At 36.3% G+C, this 11524-nt stretch overlaps 2 protein-coding genes across 2 annotated transcripts; one reads left to right on the forward strand and one right to left on the reverse strand.

The window, feature by feature from the left end:
• Positions 2073–2874, reverse strand: LOC109838222. Its single transcript, XM_020406679.1, has 2 exons — positions 2794–2874; positions 2073–2726 (listed from the first exon to the last, which is right to left on the reverse strand). The coding sequence occupies exons 1-2, from the start codon at positions 2872–2874 to the stop codon at positions 2073–2075; spliced, it is 735 nt and encodes a 244-aa protein (XP_020262268.1).
• LOC109838223 lies at positions 3402–4354 on the forward strand. The gene is made up of 3 exons (XM_020406680.1): positions 3402–3522; positions 3817–4073; positions 4250–4354. The coding sequence occupies exons 1-3, from the start codon at positions 3402–3404 to the stop codon at positions 4352–4354; spliced, it is 483 nt and encodes a 160-aa protein (XP_020262269.1).

Consider the following 11524-nt stretch of genomic DNA (forward strand, 5'->3'; position numbering starts at 1 on the left):
AGTAACCTTAACAATTAAACCCGTAACCTTAATAATTAAACCTGTAACCTTAATAATTAAATTCGTAACCTTAACAATTAAACTCGTAACCTTAATAATTAAACCGTAACCGTAACAATTAAACCTGTAACCTTAACAATTAAACCCGTAACCTTAACAATTAAACCCGTAACTTTAACAACAAATCCGTAACCTACATAACAAACCCATAACCTTAACAACAAACCCGTAGGGGGTGTTAGTCTGCTAGAACATTTTTGATAGAAGTGGAACAATTTTTCTTATGGGATAATTTTTTAATGTGGGATATTTTAATAGGATAATTGGAAGTAATTTTCTAAAACATGATATTTTAGTGGGACAATTGTTAGTATAGTTAAGGATAATTTTTAGAAATCAATAATAATATAAGTCATGTATTTTGATGATAAGACTACTATTTATACATTTTAAAAATTATTATTATTATTATTAATTATTTACTTTAGTGTTAATTAATATTGAAGAACTATTTTATAATAATAATTTGTAACTTTTTTATTTTTTTGGAATTATTATTGTAATATAAATTTAAAAACATAGAATTTTTCCTTTTTTTCTATTTCTTATTCCATCTACCAGACATCATTCCATCATCTCTCAATTTAAGTTAATTTTTAATAAAACATGAATATTATAGTTTTTAAATTTAAATTAATTATACAATCAAATATTTAATAAAAAGTATAATTAATTTAAATTATAGTAGGGAACAGTAAGAAGAGATGTGATCTAATTTTATGGTGTGGTTTGAAGATGATGGAGAAATAAAATATGAAACATAAAAATGTAATAAAAAAGTTCTAGTTTTTTATCGTGTAGTTCTCGCTAAAAACTTGGAACAATTTGAGAGACTAGAACTCTCTCTTTTCTATATAAATTTGATAAAAGTGGGATAATTTTTTATAATTTTCCCAATTCTACTTTTTATCTCATTCTTATTAACTAACACTATATAATTTTATCCTAGTTCTAGTTCTAATGGACTAACACTATAAAAAATTGTCCCACAAATTATCCCAGTTCTAATTTTGAGTTCTAATTGACTAACTCCACCGTAACCTTAACAACTAACCCGTAACCTTAACAATCAATGCATAACCTTTACAACCAACTATTATCCTTAACAACGAATATTCTAAAAATACAAAAAGAATAAAAAATAAAAATAATAAAATAATAATCCTCTTCAATCATTTCAATATCATCAAAGTAACATCATGATAGAGAGAGAGAGAGAGAGAGAGAGAGAGAGAGAGAGAGAGAGAGGATTCACAACCTTCACAATTGACCCGTAATATTAACAATTAAATCGTAACCTTAACAATTAACCCGTGACTTTAATAATCTCCCAATACAAACAACAAAAATAATAAAAAATAAAAATAATAAAATAATCTTTATTAATCATTTCAACTATCATCTTAGTACATCATGATAAAAAGAGAGAGAAAACAAAAATAATAAAATAATTCTCATCATATTTTAATAAAAAAAAGAGAGAGAAGGGTATTATGGTCTTCACATATTTTAATCTCTTGGGTTTTGTGTTTTGGGCACATATTTTAATCTCTTGGGTTTTGTGTTTTGGGGGCTTAGAGAACAGAATCTTTATTTTTGGGGGTAAAACACCCATTGACAAAGTCTTGGGGGGTGGGAAGCACATTTCCTTGGCTTTTGGGGGCTGGAAGCATTTTTCCCTTATATTAATTAATCTATCATTAACAAACTAATGATGTAAATAAAATAATTAAAACTTAACATTTTTTGTATAAAAATTATACCTTTAGAACCGTCTCGCCGAAACCTTTTAAACGAGATTAATATTGAATATTTTTAGAGTCATTTTTAAATTAGTTTATTTTAATATAATAAAATAAAAATATTCATTAATAAAACAAATATGTGGGGATCTATATAACCCGTCGCAATGGAACTACATTCAGAAATACAGAAATTACATTATATAAGTAAAATACGGTAACAACAATCTAAAATTTCGGTAGGTCATTTCCATAGCTACTGGTGACGTACTAATACCCTGACGGACCCCAATACCCAGTTCCTCCTAAAACATGAGTTGAACTATCAAATTGAAAATCACCGCTATTTCTTCTAATGATTTGTTGTTTTTTCCTCTCAAAAAATACAGGTTCCCTTACATCAACAATCTTACTCAAATCAATTGATAGTATTTCTCTATCCTCACGATCACGCTCAAGATGAAATTGCTCACGCTGTTGAGCCAAGAGTTGATCGCGCTGTTCTAATTGTACAACCCGTTGATCTAACCTTTTCTTATCATTTTCTAATTTCATCATCATTAGTTGTTGCATGGTTTCCCTTCCAAGCTCACGTTTTTCCTGCATTTCTTTGATATTCTTAAGAATATCAACATTACACTCAGATGGGGAGAGGATCTTGCTCTTCACATTTTTCTCCTTTGTTCCAACGAGTCGACTTGATGAGTTGTTGGCAGGAGATTGTTCATCACCCATCAGATTAATGGAGTCCATTGAGTTCGACTCTGATCCTTCGGCATTTGAGATGGTTCCAGACACGGTCATCTTTGAAGGTGTATGGTCAGCCCACTTCTCAGTATCCTTTAGAATATGCCTAATGTGTTCATATTGAAACTCTTTCTTATCTTTAGATTCTTGCTCATACAGAGCTTTAGCTTTAATAATCTAATATAAAAAAAGTTAGAAATTTTTAGAATAACAAAATATGATAAATTTAAAGTTAGATACTTACTATATCCAATTCAGAAGCACCACTTGGATTAAGCCGCTCGATCTGTCGAATGCAACCCTTGAACTTATTTATGACTTTCATAATTAAGTCCCAACGACTTTCAAGTGATCTTTGGCTCCTTTGTTCTCCGCCAAAATCTTTTACATTCTAATGATAAAGAGTTGTGATCCTCACCCACATTGTTTGGTGCTGGACCATCTTCTTCAAGTGATATTTGGCTCCTTTCTTAACATATCCAAAATGAACTTTGGTGCTGGACCATCTTCTGAAATTTAGGGCTCCTCATTTTCTTCTTCCAATAGTGAAACCCTTGATTTCTACTTTAAAGATTGGGTGCATGAACTATCAGAGACGAAGGAGGAGGAGGAAATCTTAAAACAACTGCATGCTTGTCTTCAAGCGAACGAGTGTACAAAACGAAGAGGATCGATTCCTGGCCATGTGATGATCAATCGTGGAAGAGAAGAAGGTAACTCTAGACTTTGCAATGATTACTTTTCTGAGACTCCCACATATGGAGAGAGTCTATTTTTCGTAGAAGATTTAGATGTCGTAAGAATCTATTCATTCTCACTGTCAATAGAGTAGCAGATCATGACAACTTCTTCATGCAGAAGAGAGATGCAACCGGTAAATTAGGTTTATCTACCTTGCAAAAAGTAATAGCTGCACACCGTATTCTAGCGTATGGAACATCTGTAGATGCAACCGAAGAATATATTAGGATTGGTGAGTCGACAACAAAAGAATGTCTGAAGAGATTTTGTCGATCTGTTATAGAGGTTTTTGGAGAAGAATATCTAAGGCACCCTACTACGGGCGATATTACATGTTTGCTAAAGAAAGGTGAAGAGAGAGGGTTCCCGGGAATGTTAGGTAGTTCAGATTGTATACACTGAAAATGAAAAAATTGTCCAACTGCTTGGGCAGGACAATACTCAGGACGTCAAGGAAAGCCAATTATTTTAGAAGCAGTAGCGTCATATGATTTATAGATATGACATGCTTATTTTGGATTGCCAGGATCCAACAATGATATTAATGTGTTACAATCATCAAATTTATTTGATAAACTTGCACATGGTATTGCGCCTCCTGCTAATTACACTATCTTTGGAAAAGATTATGATACATGTTACTATTTGGCCGATGGGATATATCCCAAATGGCCCACTCTTGTGCAAACTATAGCCCAACCCCAAGGACCAAAGAAGCAGTACTTTGCAGCCATGCAAGAAGGATATCGAAAGGATATGGAGCGGGCATTTGGCGTACTTCAAGTATGCTTTGCCATCATCAAAGGATCAGCACGTTTTTAGGATAAACGAGTGCTACATGACATCATGACTGCTTGGCTTTGCCATCATCAAAGGATCAGCACGTTTTTAGGATAAACGAGTGCTACATGACATCATGACTGCTTGTGTAATACTACACAATATGATTGTGTTTTTAGGATAAACGAGTGCTACATGACATCATGACTGCTTGTGTAATACTACACAATATGATTGTGGTGGATGAACGTGAAGAAGAACTAGATAATGTTGATTCAACTTAACCTTCAAATGCTGACGAGATGGATGACGATGAAAGATTAAGACGATTCCTCGCTCGACATAGGAAAATCCAAGATCGGGAGGCTCACTTTGAACTTCGGGATGCACTCATTGAACATTTGTGGCAGAGACATGGTAATGGAATAATGTAATTTTTTTTAAGCTTGATGTATTTTAAATTCTCCATACTTCAACATTTCATAATGATAAATTTGAAATTAATATTAAAAGTATTAAATATTAGTCTTATTTTGAAGGTTTGGGCAAGACAATTTCAATGATATAATTTTTATTTAAAATAGACGAGTAAATTAAAAATTATATTAAGTTAAATAATTAGTTTATTATATTCAAGGATACAACTGGTATTTATGAAAAGTTATAAATGAGATGGGAGTGTAAAATTGGAATTAAAATATATGAATATTGTTTTAGAGGGATCCCTCTATATGAGCCCAAATCCTTCAAATACGAAGGGTTACTGTAGCACCCTCTTAATATAGAGGGTGCTACAGTTCACCCAAATCCTTCAAATATAGAGGGTTACAACTGTTAGATCTAATAAAAACTCGAGATTTAAAACCATAAAGCCATGATTAATTCGAAGAGATTAACAATAATCAAAAGAGCGGAAGCTTATACCTGAATCCATAGATGAAACCTGAGATGAGTTTTGGATCTTCTAACCTTAGGGTTTCTCTATAGCCGAATTTCTCTCTAGATGGGGGTGAAGAGAATTAGAGAATATAACCCTAGATTAGGGACCATAACCCCTTATTTATAGATGTTGTAAATTTACAATTTGGCCCCTCAACAAATCACAATTACAACCTGGTATCTGCACATATAACCCCATGACTTATTTAAATACCCATTAACCCAACTTAATTGATCACTTTAGTGGGTTATCCTAAAAGATAGCAATACATATTGATTAATCATATGTGCCCACAAATAGATTTATTAGATTAAATCCAACAATCTCCCACTTGGACACCATATGATTCCTTAAATTGTGTATAACCTTATGAGCTCAAAAATTGCTATCACTGAAAAGGTATTTCCGAACAATCTCGTCCATTGACTATATCAATATAGGATCAAAGCGGCCTTCATCACATTTATCGTGACTCGACCCATCAATGGTCACATATACCAATACAATCAAACGACATAGATCAATCATGGATGTACAACATGAAAATTACATGCAATGTGATCAGTACATGTCTATTTTCAACTGGTCCTACTTTAGTGAGGTCAAAACCAAACATAATGTAACAGAATGTCTTAACTGAATACTTTATTCTGATCAGACAATACAACCAAACATAAAGCATCACAATTACAAACTCCCACTAAAACATAATATCCTCAAATAATACCACACCCATATGAGCAGTATGCTCATGAAAGACCTTGGGTGACAATCCCTTAGTAAGAGGACCAGCTATCATGGAGTTTGTCCCAATGTACTCTATAGATATTTGTCCACTCTGTACCCTTTCTTTCACAACCAGGAACTTAATGTCAATATGTTTTGATTTAGTTGAGCTCATGTTGTTATTAGAATACATTACTGCAGATTTATTGTCACAATATAACCTTAGTGGTCTTTCCATATTTTCCAAAATGCGCAGTCCCGTGACAAAATTTCGCAGCCATATTCCCTGATTGGATGCCTCATAGAAAGCTACAAATTCTGCTGCCATAGTGGAGGAAGCTACTAGTGTTTGTTTGACACTTTTCCATGATATAGCTCCTCCTGCTAACATATAAATGTAGCCTGATGTAGACTTCCTGCTATCTTGGCATCCAGCAAAATCAGAGTCCGAATACCCAATGACCTCTAATTTCTCTGATTTTCTGTATGTGAGCATGTAATCTTTTGTTTTCTGAAGATACCTCATAACCCTTTTGACTGCTATCCAATGATCCATACCAGGGTTGCTTAAGTATCTGCCTAACATCCCAACAATGTACGCAATATCCGGACGCGTACATACCTGAGCATACATTAGACTTCCTACAGCCGAAGCATAAGGAATCTTCTGCATTTCCTGAATTTCAAGGTTACCTTTAGGGCACTGATTGAGACTAAACTTGTCTCCTTTAGCAACAGGGGTGTCACCTGGTCTGCAATCTTGCATGCCAAACCTTTTAAGTACCTTATCGATATAGCTCTTTTGTGATAATCTAAGAATATCCCGAGAGCGATCTCGATGTATCTGGATCCCTAATTTAAAAGAGGCGTCCCCAAGATCTTTCATCTCAAAATTCTTTGATAGAAATCTCTTGGTTTCGTGCAACATGCCTATATCATTAGTGGCAAGCAAGATGTCATCCACATACAGAACCAGAAAAATATACTTACTCCCACTGAACTTGTGATATACACAGTCATCAACAATGTTCATCTCAAAACCGAACGAGATAACTATTTGTTGAAACTTATGATACCATTGACGAGGAGCTTGCTTGAGTCCATAGATAGATTTCCTTAATTTGCAGACCATATTCTTTGGGTCTCCTGACATAAAGTTTTCTGGTTGCACCATATAGATCATCTCATCAATGTCGCCATTGAGAAATACAGTCTTAACATCCATCTGATGTAACTCAAGATCATAATGAGCAACAAGTGTCATGATTGTTCTGAAAGAGTCTTTCGATGAAACCGGAGAGAAAGTCTCTGTATAATCAATGCCTTCCTTTTGAGTATAGCCTTTAGCCACAAGACGTGCCTTATACCTCTCCACATTACCGTTTGTATCCCGCTTGGTTTTAAAAATCCATTTACAACCAATTGGTTTTGCACCTTCTGGTAACGAGACAAGTTCCCAAACCTTATTGTCTTGCATAGACTTGTACTCTTCATTCATGGCATCAATCCACTGTTGAGAGTTAGAACTTTTCATGGCCTGAAGAAAGTTGATTGGATCATCTTCCAACATTCCATTACTTTCCTCATGTTCTTGGAGAAATACAATATAATCATCCGGAATAGCATTTCTCCTTTTTCTCGTGGATCTCCTTAATGGCACTGGTTCTTGAGGTTGTTGAGTTTGTTCTTCTGGAACAGGGAGTTGTTTAACATTGTCATCTTCAGGTTCCGGATTTACTTCTTGAGCAACAACAGATATAGGAACCTGAATATTGTCAAAAGTAACTGAATGGATTGGGTCTGAAGCCAATTCCTCCTCAAAAGCAATGTCTCTAACCTTATTTCTCCCCCCAAACTCAACATCCTCAAAGAATGTTGTTGTTCCCGTCTCAAAAATATTCCTTAGTGTGGGATCATAAAACTTATAGCCACTAGAGCGTTCAAAGTACCCAATAAAGTAGCTGCTAACTGTTTTGGAGTCCAATTTATTTTTATTTGCCTATAAGGCCTTGCCTCAGTTGGACATCCCCAAATATGTAAGTGCTTTAAACCGGGCTTTCGACCAGTCCAAAGCTCATAAGGTGTTTTAGCAATTGCTTTACTTGGTACTCTGTTCAGAATGTAAGCTGCTGTCTTAAGTTCTTCTTTCCAGAGAGACTTTGGTAAAGAAGAATGAGAGATCATACTTCTTACCATATCCTTAAGAGTCCTATTTCGTCTTTCAGCTACACCATTCATGCTAGGTGAACCCGGCATGGTGTACTGTGGGACGATACCACATTCCTCTAGGTATCTAGCAAATGGTTCTGGACGTTGTTCACCTGAACCATCATATCTGCCGTAGTACTCACCACCACGATCAGATCTAACGGTTTTAATTCTTCTGTTGAGTTGATTCTCAACTTCAGCTTTATAGGTTTTGAACATGTCCAGAGACTCAGATTTTTTATGAATGAGATATAGGTACCCATAACGTGAGTAATCGTCTATGAATGATATAAAATATTGTTGACCATTCTAGGATTCCGTAGGGAATGACCCACAAATATCCGTATGTATCAATTCTAAGACATCCGAAGATCTGTTGGCACCTAATCTCTTAACTTTGGTCTGTTTTCCCTTGATACATTCAACACATACGTCGAAGTCCGAAAAATCAAGGGAATCCAAAATGCCATCAGACACAAGACGCTCAATTCTACCTTTTGAGATATGACCCAAGCGCTTATGCCATAATGACGCTGAATTTTCCTTATTTAATTTACGCTTAGTACCACGCGATTCCGCATGCAAAGTTTCATTATAAGAAGTAATTGTATCAAGCAAATATAGGTTGTCATAAGTACTCAAGTAACCGGTTCCCACAACATTTGAATTAAAAGATAAACTGAATTGACTGTTTCCAAATGAATAAGAATAACCTGATTTGTCCAATACAGAAACAGAAATTAAATTCCGTCTAAAAGACGGTACTATAAAAGTATCTTTCAAATCCAAATAAGAACTAGTTCCTAATAGCAACCTAAAATGCCCAATTGCTTCCACATCTACCGATTGACCATCGCCCACAAAGATGTGTCTTTCAACATCACTTGGCTTTCGGTAGCTCAGGCAACCCTGCATAGAAACACTTATATGAGTAGTAGCACCAGAGTCTAACCACCAAGTGTTTCTAGGTACTGAAGCTAAATTAACCTCAGAACAGACCAAAGCAAGGAACGTACCCTTATTATCACGCCAGGCGTGATATTTTGTACAGTCCTTCTTTACATGTCCAGGCTTCTTACAGAAGAAACAACCCTGATTATCCTTATGTTGTTTCTTCTCAACTGGACCCTTAGTAGCTTCATTATCATTCTTTCTTTTCTTGCCCTTATCCTTAGAGGCATAGGCCAAATGAGCACTTTTCGTCTTATCTTGCTTCAACCTGTCTTCTTCTTGCACACAGTATGAAATGAGCTCATTTAGAGTCCATTTCTCCTTTTGGCAGTTATAACTGACTTTAAACTGATTGAATTATGCAGGAAGAGACAACAAAACCAGATGCACTAATAACTCGTCACAAAGATCGAGTTTAAGTGCCTTAAGCTTTGAAGCAATATGAGACATTTCCATAATGTACTCCCTAATATTTCCTTTGCCCTTATACTTCATTGAAATCAAGCGAGCTAAGAGCGTGCTTGTTTCTACCTTATCGTTTTTCACAAAACGCTTCTCAATTTCGGCAAGGAAATCTTTAGCCTTAGTAATCCCTTCGGATTCTATGCCCCTGAAGGCTTCCGGAACGCCGCGCTTAATGATCATAAGACTCATGCGATTTGAACGCTCCCACTTCTCATGCTCCTTCTTTGCATCAGGAGTGCTATCCGCATTGAGAGGTTGGGGTTGTTCAGTTCTTAATGCATAGTCAAGATCCATGCAGCCAAGAACAATTAATATGTTCTCTTTCCAAACCTTGAAGTTTGTCCCATTTAGCATGGGAATTGAGTTGATGTTAGCAGAAATTGTTGCAGCAGATGCATTAGCTGAAATAAAACAACAAATGCTCACATCAATAACCATAATCAATAAAATTCAAATAATGACAATCCCCATCCAAGATACCGGCACAACATTAATATCAAGTCTTTGGACAGTAATATTAACTTGTAAGTGATACCTTGTTGCAATGATCAAACATTGACAATAACTCATGTCAAATAATGAAACTATCTTTGGATCGATTCATTATTCACATGTAAACCTTATAATTGTCACACGCTTATCATCGCAGATGTGTATACAGTCTAAATAAATATTAACCTTCCTTTGGGCCGATTAAATATTTACACGAAAGCATACACACAAACATCTCACATTCCTCATGAACAATCTACACAAGAGAGGTTACTTTGGCAACTTCTTGTTTCAATTAATCAATTGGAGTGAGAGACAACCTTAATACCTTAGTGTCATAATATTTGAATTGAAGTTCGCTTGACTTCGAACGCGAGGTTCGACTGTATTGAGTACGAGTCTCACTTAAGCACGAACACGAGGTTCGTCTGAAAATGAACGTGATGTTCAACTTGAGAACGAACGCGAGGTTCGTTTGAATATTGAACGCGAGGTTCGACTGAAACCGAATACAAGGTTCAACTTGAGAACGAACGCGAGGTTCGTTTGAAAAATGAACGCGAGGTTCAAGTTGAGAACGAACGCGAGGTTCGTTTGGATTGAGCACAGTGCTCGCCTGAGGATGAACGCAGAGTTCGACTTGAATTGAGCGCGAGGCTCACCTAAGAATTGAGCGCGAGGCTCACCTGATAACTGAGTGCGAGGCTCACCTGATAACTGAGCGCGAGGCTCAACTTGAATTGAGCGTGAGGCTCACCTGAGAACTGAGCGCGAGGCTCAACTTGAATTGAGCACGAGGCTCACCTGAGAACTAAGCGCGAGGCTCAGCTTGAATTGAGCGCTAGGCTCACCTGAGAACTAAGCGCGAGGCTCAGCTTGAATTGAGCGCGAGGCTCACCTGAGAACGAACGCGAAGTATGTTTAAATTGAGCGCGAGGCTCACCTTAATCCTGAGCGCGAGGCTCACCTTAAGAACGAACGCGAGGTTCGTTAAAATTGAGAACGAACGCGAGGTTCGTTTGAAGCTTTCAAGCCTCGCCAAAATTTGAGGTAACCACCTCCTTAAATTTCTCCATGTGTTCACACATGAACCCTTAGGGTTTCAAACTGAAACCGCCGCCGCCATTGCTCCGGCACCCAAGAGGTCGAAACCCTAGGGTTTCCTAACGCCACCGCCGCCGTCGAGGGCGAGGCCGCCAGCGAAACTTCGCCGGCGAGGAGCACGGGACCGAAGATCAAACCCAAAAATTCTTTGATTTTTATTTTCAAATCTAGATCCAGAATCGAAAAAAAATTTCGTGATCCAGACCAAGAAAAAAAGCGAAGAAAAAATCCAAAAAGTTACTGTTCACCCGAAAACTTTTCAGCAGCCGTTACTGTTCATCCGAACATTATTGTTCATCCGAGAACAGATCTTAATCCAAAAACCAGAGATTTAAGATAAAAAAAAACCAATTTTAAAACTTAAATCCCTAAGAATTAATCAAACCTGGCTCTGATACCACTTGTTAGATCTAATAAAAACTTGAGATCTAAAACCATAAAGCCATGATTAATTCGAAGAGATTAACAATAATCAAAAGAGCGGAAGCTTATACCTGAATCCATAGATGAAACCTGAGATGAGTTTTGGATCTTCTAACCTTAGGGTTTCTCTATAGCCGAATTTCTC

The sequence above is a fragment of the Asparagus officinalis genome, chromosome 4, assembly GCF_001876935.1.
Source record: "Asparagus officinalis chromosome 4, Aspof.V1, whole genome shotgun sequence".
Lineage (NCBI taxonomy): Eukaryota > Viridiplantae > Streptophyta > Magnoliopsida > Asparagales > Asparagaceae > Asparagus > Asparagus officinalis.

What these genes read in the sequence shown, in the direction of transcription:
- LOC109838222 (XM_020406679.1), bottom strand. Translation starts at nt 2,874, where the DNA reads ATGAAAGTCATAAATAAGTTCAAGGGTTGCATTCGACAGATCGAGCGG. An exon ending in GTGCTTCTGAATTGGATATA is followed by an intron (nt 2,727 to 2,793) that starts GTAAGTATCTAA and finishes TTTTTATATTAG; the next exon opens with ATTATTAAAGCTAAAGCTCT.
- LOC109838223 (XM_020406680.1), top strand. Translation starts at nt 3,402, where the DNA reads ATGCAGAAGAGAGATGCAACCGGTAAATTAGGTTTATCTACCTTGCAA. An exon ending in CGAAGAATATATTAGGATTG is followed by an intron (nt 3,523 to 3,816) that starts GTGAGTCGACAA and finishes TTGGATTGCCAG; the next exon opens with GATCCAACAATGATATTAAT. An exon ending in GGGCATTTGGCGTACTTCAA is followed by an intron (nt 4,074 to 4,249) that starts GTATGCTTTGCC and finishes TTGTGTTTTTAG; the next exon opens with GATAAACGAGTGCTACATGA.